This window comes from Gavia stellata, chromosome 19, assembly GCF_030936135.1.
Source record: "Gavia stellata isolate bGavSte3 chromosome 19, bGavSte3.hap2, whole genome shotgun sequence".
NCBI lineage: Eukaryota > Metazoa > Chordata > Aves > Gaviiformes > Gaviidae > Gavia > Gavia stellata.
In genome coordinates, this window is record NC_082612.1 from 13,798,618 (window position 1) to 13,815,560 (window position 16,943).

The window sequence follows — 16,943 nt, forward strand, 5'->3', positions numbered from 1 at the left end:
GACATTCAGAATGGCTGGCGTCTCAGTATTGTGCAAGACATATCACAGCTTCATTACAGTGCTGCTCAGCACTGGTCCACACAGTGGAGATAGTGATACGTCGCTATTACCTAAAAGCTTATTTGGGCAGACCCCATGTTTGTAATAACTACATCAATTATTTTACCCATTCATGAATGATCTTTACAGTAGTCCTTCACTGGTTCCTGTTCTTCAAATACTGCAGTGGGTTTTATTCCAGCAAACCAGAGAGATGAGACCAAACATCTGTTTAAAACTGAAGATCAGGTTGCATATAACATCACATCGAGAGCCCAGACACCCGAAAGTAATAGCACCTGCCAAACTTGCACTTTTCAAGAGGAGAGGAGAAACTCATTCTGCGTGCCAAACCCTCTCTGTACCTTCTCTCAGGCCTGTTTTCTCCTCTCCTGCCTGCCCCTTTGTGGCACTCATTGCTCACCTGAAAAAAAGTGCAGCCAGCTCACCTTGCTTTACACTGAAGGATAGGAGGGGAAGGAAGTGAACTGAAAACATACTGGGCAGGGAGGAGAGAGAGGCACCTGCTTAGGACCTAACTGATGTCTCTTGGTACCTCCTGGCCCTTCAACACCATCTGTAGCCGCTGTTCTGCACCCCCAGGCAGCTGATACACGCCAAAGTGCTCTGACAGGGAAGCGCTACTGCGAGTCCCAAGGGGACTAAATAGCTCATTAAGTTAACCCACCCACCTAAGACGTCTCCAGCAGCAGGTCCATAATCAAACTGTCCTCACCACACTGCCAAATTTATGTTCTCCTACAGTTTTATTGGATTTTTGTCACTCTGCAATGAAAATGGTAACCTCCCTGTGACTATTCAGGTGCTGCATGTTCCCTTGTGACAGCCCAGAGCCGGCCCTGTGGGCCTGGCCGTGGCTCACCGAGACCTGCTTACCCCTGGGGTTAAGCCTGTTTCCGACCAGGGCCTGTGCAATCCCCCATGGATGTCTTTAGGCTTTGCTCCTGGCTGTTTTCATCTGCTCCCCTGAAAGTTGCAGTGTTTACAGTTACATGAGGTGGGAGATATTGGGACCACCCCATACCACTGTGCAATGAAGCCTCATTTCAGTTGGGAAAGACCAAATTTTCCCAACCAGAGGCATCAGCTGGCTTTTCCAGTTTCCCCACCCTGCCTCCCGCCCCCCCTCCCGCCCCCCCCCCCCCAACACACAGCGGGTGCTGCCACACAACGGAGATTGCTTGGTGGAAGTCTTGGGATGCCGATGCTTTCATCGTCCCCTGAATCTTCCAAGGTTGGCTACAGATCAGCTCAGTTTGCACGATTAAAAACAAAAGAAAACAAAATAACCCCAAACCAAACCAATTCAAACAAAAAACCAACAATCCAAGGATGGGGAGAACATCCAACTCTCTCTTTTCTTTTTCCAAACGTAACAACCAAAGCTCCAGACTATACAAGCCCATTCACTGGGGGTTTCCAAACAACTCATCAAGTTCCTGTATCCACTCATCCCCTGGTCCGCTCTTAATGATGGAGTCCACAAGGTCTGCGCCCTCTGCTAAGCTGGAGAATGACCCCCCTGCTCCTTCATTACTGTAGTTGTAAGATATGTCCTGAGTGGGATTCCTCTCGTAGGCCTGCCCTTGGCTGCTCTGAGCAAAGTTACCACTTGGCATTTGCTGCGTCGGAGGCTGGCTAAAGCCAGACATCGTGGGGACCCCTTGGCTTATTGCAGGCATTACCATCGGCCTGGCCTGGCTGGCTCCTTGTTGCCCAGGTAGTGGTTGCAGCAACTGTCTCCCCATCGCTGGGTTCAGGGCTCTTACCGTTCCACTCGTGTCCACAACTGTCTGGTTCAGCCCCTGTGGGAAATGTTGCTTGGACAGCCGTGGCTGCCCAGACTGCATTGCGTACGTTGTGCCATTGTTGAAGGGCCCCATTTCACTGCTAGTCCTTCCAGGTATACCTTGTAGGCCTCGCTGCTGCCAGTTTTGTGTTCCTTGAGGGACAGTCCCCATCAGGTTTTGAAGTCGTGGTGCTTGTGGCCTGGGTAAGACCTGGCCCACAGGTCCTTTCATCTGCTGCTGATGCTGGGGAAGAGCAGAGTTTACCAGCATGTTCTGACCAAAATTGCCGACCATTCCCACCGCTTGTCCAGAGGCAGGCTGCCTCGTTCCCTGGCTGGCGTTATGTGCCATGTTCATGCCACTTTGGTTTGGGTGCTGCAACATTTGGCTCATCCCTGTGCTCATACTGTACATTCCCGGCTGGCTGGAAGAGGCGTTGCTGTAAGGAGCCATGCCCATGTCTGACTGGCCTGCGGTCGTGGGCAGTGTGCTCGGGTTCTGGGAGGGACCCATCGCCATCATGCTTGCGTTCTGGGCCATCATTCGGGATGTCCTCATGCTCTGGAGTGCTGCTTGGTTTCTCACAGCTGCTATATCCTGGGGAGAACCTACACCAAAAAGGGAGGAAGGTAAGAAAAAAACACAACCCTGTAAATAATCTTAATTAACACACCTTTGCATAAGAGAGAATCCATAGGAGCCTTCTGCATCACAGTAGGATTTCAGATTGCTGTGCTTTTTGAGCAAATAAATTATTGTTTCATGTGAAGGTTAGCAGAGAGCTAGAAGACTATCCATCCTTAGGAGATCTGCTTGCTGCCTAACGTTAACTGCATTTCAGAGATTATGTGTTCCCCACCTCACTCTGGCTGCAGCCTCTGTCCTGACCTGCCAAGTCCCCGCTCCTTGAAGGTGAGAGTCAACACAGCTCAAGTGCTGCCCTAAACAGGAATCACTGATCGTGTTAAGTATTCAATTCGTGAAGCGGGACACTGTTCAGCAGAGAATACCATTGATGCGGATGAGCAGCCTAAATTCCCTTAAGGCCTAAAATGAGGCTGGCAAGGTTAAAAGGCCAATGATTTACTCACTAAGTAATTCTCAATTATGACAATTTTGGGATGTGTACCCAAAGGGATTCATGGCTTCAGATTCTTGAAGAATTGAGGCAAAACGATTGCATGTGTGATGCATGATTACAGCCATGGTTGCCTCTCTGATAATAACCTGCTCAGGTAGCTAAGCTACACAGCAACGGGAGCTGCAGAGCTAAAATAGGCCTGCCTTTCTCTTACTTCATTGGGACCAGAAATGAAATTTTTAAGTGACCTGGGAGTCAAAGTCCCCTTTCAAAAGTAAATGTGAGTCTTTCTTTTTGCGTGTGTTTTTTTTTCCCCAGGACCAGTGACAATGTGCACCCCTCTCCATGAAAAAAATTAGTCCCTAAGACTTCAAAGTTGCATACGCACTGTGATTCAGTAGCACGTACCTTCTTCAGATAAGCCTAATTCAGCTTCTAGCAAGCAAATGAGAAAGCTTCCACTGGCCTTCTTCAATGGCAGCAAAGCAGCTGAACTTCAGTTTACCATTTGAGGCTCTCTTTTAAATATCTCCATTGTCTTTCAAAAGTAAGCCTTAAAAATGGAAATGTCAGGCTCAGAAGGCCAATCAATTTTTTAATAGCTCAGGAGGCACAAATGAATGGATTTTCTATATCACTGTTACTGATTAAGTCTATGGAAAGAAGAAAAATTGTTTTTTGTGGACATTTAAAGCAGGCAGAGTGTATTAGTGAATCAATATTATAAGCACATTTTACTCCACCTTAGGCCAGTGATGGGAAACCAGAAAATCCTAACCTTGTTAAATTCCACACCATGGCAGATAACTGAACCACGCTTGTGTCTTCCTTTCGGGGTGGGGGGAGCTATCGATTTCTGGGAAGCCAATATGCTTCTGTATTTACTACCTTTATTTAAAAACAATTACCGTAACTCTGATTATGCCACGGGTTCGCTGTGGTTTTGAGTCACTACCGTACCGAACTAAATAAAATACTCTGCAGATGAAACTCCGAGACTATGAGGCACACAATTACTCCCAGCTCAAACATTATTAAATGCAAGATGTAAATATAAGATGGTTATTTAAGAGTCATAAATTGTACAACAAAATCTGAATGTTCTTAAATCAGCCCCTACATTTTGTCCCTCAGTGGCAGACAACATACCTGAACATCCATAGAGAATAAAGAATTTTGGGCCCTGTTATGTACGTTGGCTTGGTTTCTGTGATGGGTATGAATAAAGGAAGTGTCATCACTGTAGTTTTGCACACATGATGCAGAGGATGGCTATGTCTCCTTTTTGCTGCAGCAGGATAAGCTTCTGGAAGATGCTTTTAGCTCATCTCTCTAACATGTAGATAAATGAAACATTTTGTAGCATGAAGAGAGACCATCTGGATCTCACTTGCACAGGGCAAATATAATGGCAGCTTCTACTTTATCTATGCTATCAACTAAATTGTTTTCTTAATGATTGGCACTGGGGTCTTCTCAAAGTTTCTTAATTTAGATCACCTCCTTCTTCCATGATTAGAAGCTGTCTCTTTTTGCTATGATTCCAGCAAATGCTTAAGTGTACAGATAATGATAAAACTCAATGCATCTTTAGCTATTTCTTAATTGAAAATGGCAGTTGAAAACCTCCAAAGGAGTCACTACCGGCAAGTGGTTCGCATACTACTTTGGTGAACCACCGTGCTTGGCATAAGAGGCAAGAGCTCAGACAAGAAGTAGTTAAAAGAGAGACGCAACAGATTTTAAGATTTTGGGCCACCTTCTGGTCTCACTTACACATAACCTACTGCACTTGATTACATTCTTGTGACTAAATAGGAAAAATGGTGAAATATTTATATTTAAATTAGCTCATTTACAAAAATGAATTCCTTGCTCTCTCAGATTAGCCTAAACTCTCTTCTGCATTTCTTTTAAATGATACATATGAAGGCAAGGTTTCAAAAAAGCATTGACGTAGAAAGATTTTAGATGTGCGTCTCATGGCGGTGCGCACATGTATTTTGATTTTGCAGATGAATTATTGGGAAAAAATTCATTTCATATAGAATTTATGCTGCCAAAGGTAAGAATGAGCAGGTGATTATAGAAGGAGCCACCCTGATCTATGCCAGCAGAAGATCTGGCTGCCTGTTCCCTTCCTGGGTATGAGAACTGCACTATGCTTGCCTCCCTTGTTTTCTGTTGCAGCTACATGACACTATCATGAACATACAGCCCAAGTGCATGTTCGTTTCATGTCTATTTAGAATCCATGGTTACTGAAGACATTCAGCTGATGCTTTGCACGTAAAAAGCTCAGAATTAACTTCTTTTTCTAAGCCAAAATGATTGTCCTTACTTTCTTCAGTCATCTGTGAGCACACTGAAATACTACTTGCTTTTTTTGAGAACGTTAAAAGATCTCCGTTTTCATCTCAGATATTTCACTGTGTTTCCCACACCTGACATTTATCAGACCCTTCTGCAGATAAAGATGACCTCTCTGAAATTCCCTGCTCATCAAATTAGATAAAGTAGGGAATGAAGAGGAGCAAACCCAAGATTCAGTGAGAGACACTAGCTGAAAAAAAAAGCGTAATGAGAGTGGAGGCAGTCAAGATAAATCCATAGAAGCCAGATGTCAAAGAGGCAAAACAAATGTCAAATCAAAAATGCAGCTTTTGCTGAGGGGAACAGAAAGGAAATTAGGAACTTAACTAAATACACAAACCTGGGCATTCCCCTTTGGTAAAATATGCAGTATGTGCAAATGTGCAACAGCCCGACTTCCTATTCTGGCACACTGCTTAAACCCTGGTCTTCACAAAATGCATGAACTTTCACGTGCCCAATTGACTCATTATTGGAAAAAGAATTTGACTTTTACCTTGGAACTGATTGACCTGTTGCACCGGATACGGGCTCCGCTGTTGCTGCAGATGCTGCCGAGGCAAATGGGACTGCTGCTGCAACTGCTGGAAATGAATGAGGGAAAGAAAGCAGAAGGGAAAAAGATGATTAATTAATTAGTGAGCTGAGAAAGGGGCTGGTGGAAAAAGTACTGCAGCAGAACCGCAGTGTTTCTTATCTAGCAAGCTGTTCTGGAGAGACAAGCAGAGTCATTTCAAGAGTCCTCCTGAGAGCACTTGGGATACTCAGCACACGGACTCCTTTTGGTTCAAAAAGGAATAAGCGCTGAGGCTAACATCATCTCTCCTTACTTACAACCACTTCATCTTGCCCTCTATAGCGCAAACTTGACTGTCTTCAGGCTGAAAGGAGAGGGAGGGATATGAGATAACTTGGCTCACCTAGGTCTAAGGGCAACTGTAGCCACACACCCTTTCCTTCCCCCAGCCCTGCCAAGGTCTAGAGGTTTGTGTTCCTGGCACAAGAGTTCCCTCCACCTCTGCACTCAAAGCACTCAGCTGCAAGGAGTACCGCATCCTGACCTGAGCACTGCAGCCTAGGGCCACTCCCGAGCCAAAACAGAAACGGCTACTAAGGCACATTTCCTCTTGTGCTTCAGAGAATGGTATTTGGGGAGCAGGTGGTTGCAAAATTCCTCCCTCCCTTGATCCAGCCCACCAGCCCAGCTTCTCTGCAGTTATCTTCTATGAATACTCATGCATCTAAAACAAAATCAAGGGCTGATTATAGAAACAGTGTGTTTACCAGAGCTCTCCAAGCCTAGGGTATACTTGACTAAGCAATTACTAAAAGGACGTATTTTGGTGCTTCATCTGGAGCTGTACAGATGCTGTGTCCAAGGATGTGTAACAAAGGTAAGAAAATGGCAAAGATGGGAAAGACGAAAATACTAATCCCTGCGTGCGTAAACACGTGTTACAAACTACCAAAAAGATAAAGGGAACCTTGTTAGGCACAAAACACCCAAAAGCTAGGAACCTGAGGACTGTGACTTCGTCACTTTTCATCTATGCCAGCACACTTGACAGCCACAGGCTTGTGGTTTTTCAACACTTTTAGGCTTGCCTTCAGCAGCCAGGTCAGTGACTGGCTCTTGGGTTTATGCACTTGAATCGACCTAATCCATGATGGGGGAACATTACCGCATCCTCACCCTTCTGCGCTTGTTCCCCTCTGAACAAACTCATGCATCTTTACCCTGCATATTTCTAGGAGCATCCTTCCTCTTCTTCTTTATCTAGTGAGGGTGAATTTCTCATGGTCCTCTTGAGAAGCAGGAAAGAGGGGAAGGCTATCGGTATTTCTGTAGTTACACAACGTACACAAGTTCTAACTCAAATTAAAGCAGACCCCAGGTCTTAAACTGTATTTCCCCAACCAGGGAGGTGAAGCCAAGCTTAAAGCAACTACTGACCTATTAGAACATTTTCTAGGTAGCGTTAGGGGACTGCAGGTTTAAAATTGGGTGTGAGCTTACAGGAACTGAACAGTGTGACTTTCCACTTTCTCCTGGGTTGCTTTTAAACTACAGCTGAGTTAAACATGCATAAACCATCACCATTCAGACCAGTTAATTCAACATCTGTATTGCAAAGGCCGAGAGCTCCAGAAGCCAGGTGACAGGCTCCAGTGCAGCAGTTCCACACTGCCACTGCGAGAGGTGGTTTTACTGTTCTCCCACTTCGGCTTCTGGTTCCCCCCTTGATACTGCCTCTCCCTTGTGCTAACATAATTGCTTGTACTGGTATGTGATAAACTGGATTAAGGAATTGATATAGGTAAATGCTAACCTTTTCCTTTGCTAGGTTACTTTTAACCCACGTCAATTCTTTGTCCCAGACCACCGCACAGCTGTACGTAGCTTTTGCCAGTGCAAGACCATAGTCAGAGGTAGGGGAGAGAACCAGCAACTGTAACTGCAGCAGAGTCTGCTTCTGCCAGAGTAAATGCACCATGAAATACCAGGTTAAGAGCTAACTTTTCCAGTGTCTAAAATCCCCATGTGACTGTCAAGCCCACAGCTGGGAACATGGGTAATATTTGCCAAGCTAATGGTAGGACCGAGACAGATGCCTCTTCTTTGATAACTATTGCTGAAATACCACGATATGAGCCACAGAGGATTACCAAATATAAAAGGAAGGGCTGGTGTTGCACTGTCTCTAGCGCTCATGCTCTCATACCAGCGTGCACTGCAGTACTGGAGATGAACGGATACTGTACCTGCTCTGCCAGGATCTGCTGCTGCTGCTGCTGCCTTTGCTCTCTTAGAAACTGTTGTTTCTGCTGCTCTATCACGTGGAGCTGGGCTCTCTGCTCAATCAGCATCTGCTTCATGATGGCCGCTTGAGGTTGGTTTCCCAGGAAGGGACCCCCAGAGCTCGTGCCTGTCACCACGCTGCTGGAGCCCGGTGGGACAGAAGGCTGCATAGGCCCTGTGGTCCGAGACAATCCCACTTGATGCTGCTCCTGTGCAAAGAGAAGGCCTCGTTACTCAGGGTGCTCCGTGGGCAAGAGAAATTACAGCTCGTTAACAAGAAGCACTGTGTCTGTGGGCGAAGACTGGAGCTTGAAGAAAGTAAGAGTCCTCGGAAAGATGCTCATGGCTTGTGACCAAGCCACGGGCTGTCCCCCACGGGAGCAGGTGGCAGGTTCCTCTTCTCTCCTGGAGTTCAAAGCCCCCTCAGATAAAGCAAGAGCACTTCGCAATTCATTAATAATAAAATGATAAAGTCGTGCACCAAGCCTATTTTCATTCAGGATATGTAACTTCAGAGTAATGGTTTTGCAAACTTTTCCTCCCTCATCATGGAGACAAGAAATACATTTTCTCTCCGTTTCCCTTTCTCCATAACGGCAGTTTCAGAGTCTTCTGGACTGAGGAGCCGAGGTTTTGGGCGCACACAACGAATAGCGGGAGCTGGCAGCATTGATTCCCCCTGCACTGCACCAGAATCTCAGGGTTTAACCACATAATGCATTTATTTAAGATTTCCATCCGGCAGCAATGGCCCAAAAGCGCGCAGCCGAAAGGCTGCAGGGTGTGTGGCGCCACAGACACCTTCTCCTGCACCCACCCGACTTTCTCTTGACGTTTCTAACCCCGTTTGCCTTCGAGCGCCCGGAGAACGAAGCGACAGAAGGCCGGCGGTAAATCTCAAACCCTCCTCTCTCCGCCGGCCCTCCACCGGGCGCCAGCCATGATGAGATAAGAACCTCCCATCTCCCACTGGGAACCTCTGAAACGCCCGGGGAGCCCTCCCGGCCCGCGGCGAGCAGCACGCCGCTCTCCCGGCGGCGGACCGGCCGTTTACCCCCAGCCCCGTACCGCCCCGGCTCCCGGGGCTGCCGCCGTGCCCGCCGGCGCCGCCGCCCGCCGGCAGGTGTCGCTGCCCGCCCGCGGCCCGGCCCGCCCGGCGGGGGACCAGCACGGCCCGGCGCGGCGCGGGCACCGCCGGCGGAGCGGCACCGGCCTCTCCCCGGTGCGGGCGAGGGGGGCCGGGGAGCCGCGGGACACCCCCCCCCCCCCCCGCCGCAGGCAGCAACGGAGCGGGCGTGCGACGGCGGGGAGCGCTGAGGGGGCTCTGCGGCGGTGCCCAGAGCCTTGGCCTTAACAAGCCGCCCCCCGAGCTGCCGCGGAGCGGGCGGGTCCCTCGGGCCCCCCGGAACACGAGGCTCTCCCGCTGCCGGGGACACAGGAAGCTTTACAGCAACCCAGAGCCTCCCCTCAGCGCTACGGAGGGAGCCTTGCTCAAAAGCAGACGGCCAGCTCGGGCCGTATTTAAACCCCAGGGATTTGGGGGGGTGATGACAGCGCGGCGGGTGCAGCACCGCTTCCCCAGTCCTCGTTCTGGGTACGCCCTGGTGTAAAGGAGCTTAAGGATTTTCTTCTCTCTCCCATCTACTTTCCCCATGATAGTACCTGAGCGCCTCACAGCCCCCTGCGTGTGTTGCCCCTGCGACCGAGCAGCACTGCTCCGCGTCCCAGAGGAGGAACCGCAGCCCCGGGTCACGCTCGCAGCCTGTGCTCGGCCGGCGTGGGAGAACGGGAGCCCCAGAGCCGGCACCCCTCGCCGTGGGGCTGGCTCCACACGCTCTGCCCTGCCTGGGCACCGCTTCCACCCGCCGCCGGGCAGCCTGCCCTCACCGTCCCACACCTAGCTCTTCATCAGCGCCCAGCTCTCCGCACCGCGGGCTGGGACGCACGGGGACGGCCTGGCGAGGGAGAGATGAGTAACGCTGTGGTTAGCTCAGCCTGACTTACCGTAAGACAAAAAACTGCGCAAGAGTCGCTCCGCAGGGCAGGACCACCTTTTATCAAGTATTGGGAAAGCCACTAGCACATCCCGGCTTGCGGTGATACCAGCGCTCTTCACCTCTGCCGGGCTATGCAAGCCAGAGTAAGCCCTGCAGAGTGCTGCTTGCTTGGCAGGGCCGGCCTTCACATTTGCTCGTTAGAACCTCTGTAATTGTTTTAGAGAGATGGGTACTCATTCAAAAACACTAGCTTGATGGAAGGGACCTATATCACTTTAGGATCCTTTGTGCAAAGCATGCCAGGGTGAGGTTTAGATTCATCTGGTTCATGGATGGTTTGAATTATGTCAATGACTGTGTGATTGGGAACATACAGAAAAGTAATCTTATGACAACCACCCCAACCCGGTCAATGAAAGGGTTAAAATCAATGCTTGAGTGTAGCTTGAGAAATTAGGATCAGCCTTTCTGCACGAAGGTCACATTTTCAAGGACCCTTCCGAGGAAATAACAAGAAAATACAATTTGTCCACACCTCTACTTTGCACAGTTATTCCCTGAGGGGCTCTCTGCTGAAAGGCAGCTCTCCGATATTTAGCTTCTTTCTCTTTTTAACATCTACCCTGGTTTGAAAGTTCCCTCCCTGCTCCTCTTTCCACTTCTGCCCCAGTCCTGTCTCATGCTGCACTCTACAACCTGTCAAGCACGGTCCCGGCAGCACCCTGAGGGTGAGGGCTGCGGCAGCTGCTGGGGCTTCCCCGAGCCAGGCTCAGGGAGACGCACCCGCTGATGATCCCTCAGCTGCTCTTGCACCCAGCCCTCCCACCCACCCCTGTCGCTGAGCTCCCGCTTTCTTTGCTTTGGGGGGGACACTGTCTCTCCAGCGGAGCTGACAGTGAAGGCTTTTTCCTACCCCCCCCCCCGGCCCTCCCCTGACTTCTGATGAAGTCATCAAGCTACAGATTGCATAACCGATGCACAGGACTAGCTTGTGTTATACTGGGAGACAGGCCAACTGCTTCCATTTATAGACAAAAGCAATGCCATGCTGCCAAATAATGGAGCCTTTGCTGCATCCACTACAAGGAAAAAGAAAAGGGGGGGAAAACCCCGGGAGCCAAAGGGCATGCTGTGAAGTGACATCACTCGGAGCTTCCTCTGCCGAGCCTCAGCGCACAGCTGCCTTTGGGGCTGCAGCCCAAGTCCTCGCTGAATCGCCTTCAAAACAATCTTATTATAGAACTACTGTCCTGGCTCTTATGCACGCACGGGTACGCCTGAGGGACACGTTCACCCCACAGCAATGCCGCAGAAGGCACTCTATTCTGTATCGTATTACGTTATAAGTTAATTCCAGAGTTTAAAAGGAAGAAAGCTTTGACGGGAGCCCCGCCAGCTGACGTGAGCCCTGTGCACTGTGCAGCAGCTGGAGGAAATACAAAGATTAGCACAAAGGTGGTACTTCCAGTGTTGTGTGTTCAGTCATTTCAAGGTGCAAGAGTTTACCTACTCACAGTGAAAACTTCCTGTTTCCAGTTTTAATCACAGGTTTAAAGCCAGGCCTTCTTCATCAAGCCGGAACACCACCCTCCCGCTCCAAATATTTCTTCGCCTTTCCATTTTTTTTGGTGAAAGCTCTTCCCAACCAATGATGAAATGCCCTGCTGACATCACCGGGAGCAGCCCTGGGTTGTGTGTCCCGAAAACAGGAGCACAGCCCAGGCAAAAGGTCTCCGCAGGCCGGGAAATGCTCCCTAGTGCCTGGGAGCAGAGCTGTTTACCAAGAGCACCTCTGCAGCCTGACACTGCTGCTGTTAAGCTCCGAGGAGGGGTTGCACGGCCCTGCCCAGTCCTGGCAGCAGCGCAGGGCCACATGGGCTTCTGGGTGCCTTCGGCTGTCCAGCCACCGGTGTGCACACCCACCCTCCTTCCACGGTTCCCTCTGGAGCTCTGGCATGGAGGTGAAACCTGGAAGTGGGCTGGGGGGTGAGTACATGTGTGTGGCTGGGAACTGGTGATGAAAGACGCAACGCTGGCCTCTACACGGCTGCCTCTTGCAAACCACGCCTGCTCCAGGCCCAGACGTAGTCTCACCGCAGGAGCCGAGCACCGAGTCAAGCAACTCGGGCTAAGTGCAGCACTTACACAGTTATAGAGCTTCAAACCCAAACTAGTCCAAGCTTCACTGACAACGCTCTTTGCTCCTGCGCTGCCTGCCAGCTCCCTCATCCTCCTCCTGCGCCCTGAGCCTTCCTGCCCCTAGACCTCCTGCTCCTCCTCCTCATTCCCTGCCATCCCTTTCTCCTTCCTACACGGCTCTGCCTTGCCTCTGTGTTTTCCTTTCTCTACCAACCGGCACTGCTGCCTCTTCACTCTCCAGACACCCTCATCAGCACCCCGGCTAACCAGCTCCTGGCTGCACATCACCTCGCAGCTGACAGCGCTGGTACCCAGCGGCCCATGCCCGCAGCCTGACTCACCGGGCAACGCAGGCTGCCACCGCTCCAGAGGGATCCCCGGGGATCCACAGCAGCAAGGGGACAACCCAGCTTCTTTCCCCAGGGCCCTGTGCTCATGTGCGTGTGGGCACGTGCACACAGGGGTGCCCTGTATGGGTGTAGGCATGTAGTCCCTAAAAAGAGTGACAAGACGTCCTGGAATGGGAAACACGTGCTGTGTTCTCAGCCTGTCTCTCATCAGCCTGTTACATCCAGGAAGATGGTACAGTGTGACTTCTGATTTTTCAACAACACCCAAAGCCACTGTGTGCTACTTGGAGGCTGCAAACAGCTCTCTCCTGATAACGGTGGCTCGTGCAGAGTCACACGCACTCCAGGCGGGAACAGGGAAGCTGCAGCTATGCCGCGAGGTGCTCACCGAGGGGCAGCGAAGCTGAGAGGCCGGTTATGCGAGGGCGGACGGTGCCAAGGCCTCTTCCCCTGACTCGGCCGTGCCACGGAGCGAGTTCAAACACACACGCTGGCCCTGGCTAAGCCTCCCAGGAACCCTGCTCGGACCCCTCCTGCCTCTGCATCCTCAGCCACCTGCTTTTAGAACAGCCCAGGGGCAGAATCGAGTGCTCGGCCCCTGGGAGCAAAACTAGGTATTGAAAAAGCCAAGCTGCCATTCACGGAGCCAAAAAAGAGCCACCATTTCCAAATGGTCAGCATAACACGTCTGGACAGGTTTTTCTAGTTGCAGAGCACCCAGTAAGATGAACTTCCGTAGCGACCTGACTGCTTAGTTAACGCCTACATGGGAGTTGCCCTCTGTTGATAATCTGACCCCTAGTTAAGCAATAGGAGCATAAATCCTGTGTCCTCCCAGTGTATTTCCAGGGATCTACTGGAGTGAGAGGATCCTCCGCAGGAGTTCAGGAGTGATCCATATGCATATATGTATAGTTATGCACATTAAGCATAAGGACTTTAAAAAGAGAACAAAGGGGAGCGGAAAAGGTATTTTCCTCTTTGTCTCAAATCTTACATGCCTCTTTCTTATCATGCAGTGATTTATTCCTTCTGTATGTCATTCAATCTCCCAACTACAGCTAAGAGCAATCACACTATTTTCTTTCAGAACAAGCAGAACGACCACCACAGCTGATGCCCTGAGAGCCGGGCAGCTGGGTGTGAGTAAGCGCAGGCAGGAGGGACCGGCCAAGCCTACTCATCGGCCCTCCCCTGCACAGCCTGATGATCAGAGCCCTTGGACGTGGTGAGCCGGCTCTGCTCCTGCTGAAGGCCAGGAGGGCAGAGCGGGACCCCAGGGAAAAGGGGGCTGTTCCAGGCAACTGCTGGCAGAAATCGACGGAGGAGGAGTATTCTGCATCTGGGAACAAAGTGTTTCCCAAAAAGCTGAGGGAAGCACAGACTTGAAAGCACGGTCTTAATGTGCAAAACGGACTATCAGACATGAGCTCGCTGAGCCGTTCGGTGGTATGTGAATTAATGCAATCCTTGAATATACAAAGAGTGGAAGAGCAAATAGAAGCCAGGAGGTGGCTTATCCTGCATACTGCATTAGAGGAACGATACTAGAAAAATGTATACAATCAGTTGTCTACATTTTAGAGTCAGAGCAGAAAAAGAAGACACAAAAATGATTTGAGGCAGAAAGTGTCTGCCAGTGAGCGACTTAAAGAGCTCAATCCATTTAGTTTACCACAAAGAAAACTGAGAGATGCTTTGACCATGGTGTATAAAAATACCTTTACGAGGGAAGAAATCCTTTAAAGAGTTCTTCTATCCAGTGAAGAAGACAAAACCAGAAACAAGGGCTGGAAGCTGAAGACAGATTCAAATCAGAAAGAAGAATCAAATTTTTACACTGTGATTTCATTACCCATCAGAAATGGCAGATCTCCATGTTTTGATGTCTTCAAGGATGACAGCCCTTCTGGATAAACACAACTTAGTGGTGTGATTGAATGGCCTGCAATGTACAAGATAGAACAGTACTGTCTGCCCTTACCTCCGCACAGCTCGGAGCTGCTGCTCCCTGGCACCCGGCCCTCCTGCGCCAGGCTGGTGCTGGGCTGACGGGCACTACTCCTTTATCGTGGGGCTCTTAGGTACTGCCTGTGTGTACGTATATATGTTAAAACAGGGGGTCTCCAACCTATTACTGGGATCAAAAATATTACTCCATTTCCATATACACTAAAGCATCATCTCTACCCAGTGTTTTCAGAGCAGCCTGAAAGCACATTCCTGTATTTCCCCAGAAATATTGCTATTAAATTCCTTGTAATGTTGTTACTTATTGTGTCTGGCAGGGATCTTAATCCCTCTCTCTAAATCAGGCTGCCCAAAGCAAAGCCACCTTTCGCAAAATGGTACCATCTGACAGACTAAGGAATTACAAATCCATTCATTTCAGACCTTTTTTTTTTTTTAGCCTTGAAAGAGCCAGCGTACAGGACGAAGGGACGGAATATGCCGGTTTACAACTCCCACTCTGGCAGCAGGCTCTGCAGAGCGGATTGCTTCACCTATTTCCTCTGTCATCCAGTCTCAGGGAGGGGCTACAAAGCTCTCCTCTCTCCCCGGGCCCCCGGTTGCCATGGTCTTTCATATAGTATCTGAGCGAACAAGATCCCTCTGACGTTTGACACCAGACCTCTGCATGCAGCCAATTTGTTTTCCTTTCACCTCCCTTCGCCTGCATCTCTCCTCCCTGTGTTTTCCATACAGTTTATTCTTTCCACAGAACAAACAGGATCTGTCAGACTATTACCCCTGTGTATTTTTGTTTGCTCATCAGAGGGACCAATTTCTTCATTTCTGGTGGTGAAGTAGATAACAAAGGGTTTTAAAATGAGCAACTCTTTTTCTAATACCATTTAAGAGCTAAAGACCTTCAGAAGTTCATCTCAAAGACTGCACGGCAGAAGGGGTCATCCTTTTACCGGGTGGCACCAGAAGCCCTGCCTCCCCATTCACCACTTCTGCTTCAGCACAGGGGTTTGACTCCACAAACCCTGAGCAGTGCTGGTGGGATTCAGAAATGCAGCGTTTCAACAGAACGCTATTGAATTTCAACCAGCATAATTAAAACAGGCTCATTTCCTCTTTTACAAATAACAACTCTGGCGTTTTCTCCCCTCCCCCAAGAAAGAAACCTTTGCAAGGGAAATCACTCCTGCTTTTCAGTTTTGTTTATCCTCCGTTTCACCAGCTAGTTCCAAGGTATGGAGCGTAACGATATAATGGTTGGGTCTGTGCACCAAGGAAGAACTGTTCATTTATCTCAAATAACTAGTTTCCTTGTAATTGCAATTTTTTGTTAGTCGTATTATTTTTAGGAGGAAAAAATGGATCAGCCCAAATTAAACCCAAAATAGCCTCTTCACATACATCTCTTAAAAAAGGGAGAAGTATACAAATATAAAAATATTTCTGAAGTGTAAAATGAAGATGAACTCTTCTTATTTGCTTTAATGAGTTACAAGTCCTGGCTCAAGCGGAGCCTCTTGCAAGGCTATGGTTACCACCTAGTACCTGCTCGGTCACCTGTGGGACGCAAACCTCGCAGTCTGGGGCAAGTCCCCATGGATATGCCCATACCCCCTGCGTATGGCAGGGGCTAGTGACCGTGCTACCAGCCAGCCCGGAGGAGCTGAGACCTGAGCAGGGCAGAGCCCGCGCGACTCTGGCAGGTCTGCGAGGCAGCCAGGGCTGCTTCCGATGCTCCCACCCAGCCCCTGCAACGGGAATGAACCCGCCCGCTCTGCGATCTCACCGGCTCTTGAGCTGTTTGCACCCGTGTTCATGCTCCAGTGAAACGGTATTTTACATCGTTTTCTTGCAGGAGTGAACTAACGGGGTTAATCAAGCCATCAGTTCGACCCACAGAAGGAATGGCTGCACAGACTGGTTTCTGTGAGGCAAGGCCGGCTGTGGTTTTACAGCGCATCGGTTACTCAGAGGTTACTCCCACGTCCGCCTCCCACCCCGCAGCAGTACGGAGCAGCCCTCCTCTCCCTGAAGAGCAGCCACCTGGCATGAGTGTCTCAGGGCAAGAGGTCTGAGGGAGCTGCAGATGGGCCACAAAGCTATCCCTAACTGGCCCCTTGGCACCGTCTCCGCAGCCGCGCTCTCCAACGCCTGCCCACAGCACCGATTTCTGAGCTCCGGCCCCTGAGCAGGGCTGGCGGCAGGGAGGGAAGGAGGGCGAGGATTTGAAGAAACACCAAGTGCCCAACCTTGTATTTTAGGCGTATTACGAGGGCTGTAATTACTCCCCTCAAAGACTGCTGCGTGAAGCTGTGCCATCACGGCATTTCACAGCGCGCCCCACCGCTCTGAAAGCAAGCAGCAGCCTTCGGGGAGCACAAGGCG

General features: G+C 49.9%; 1 protein-coding gene across 1 annotated transcript in view; it reads right to left on the reverse strand.

Annotated features, from left to right (window-relative positions):
- Positions 1 to 1,466: 1,466 nt before the first annotated feature.
- The window catches only part of MAML3 (mastermind like transcriptional coactivator 3), a 244,594-nt gene continuing 229,117 nt past the window's right edge, over positions 1,467 to 16,943 (reverse strand). Inside the window, exons 3-5 of the mRNA XM_059826935.1 lie at positions 8,068 to 8,313; positions 5,801 to 5,888; positions 1,467 to 2,458 (exon numbers count right to left, since the gene is read on the reverse strand). Of these exons, the coding sequence (XP_059682918.1) occupies positions 1,467 to 2,458; positions 5,801 to 5,888; positions 8,068 to 8,313 (1,326 nt within the window). The remainder of the gene's footprint in view (positions 2,459 to 5,800; positions 5,889 to 8,067; positions 8,314 to 16,943) is intronic.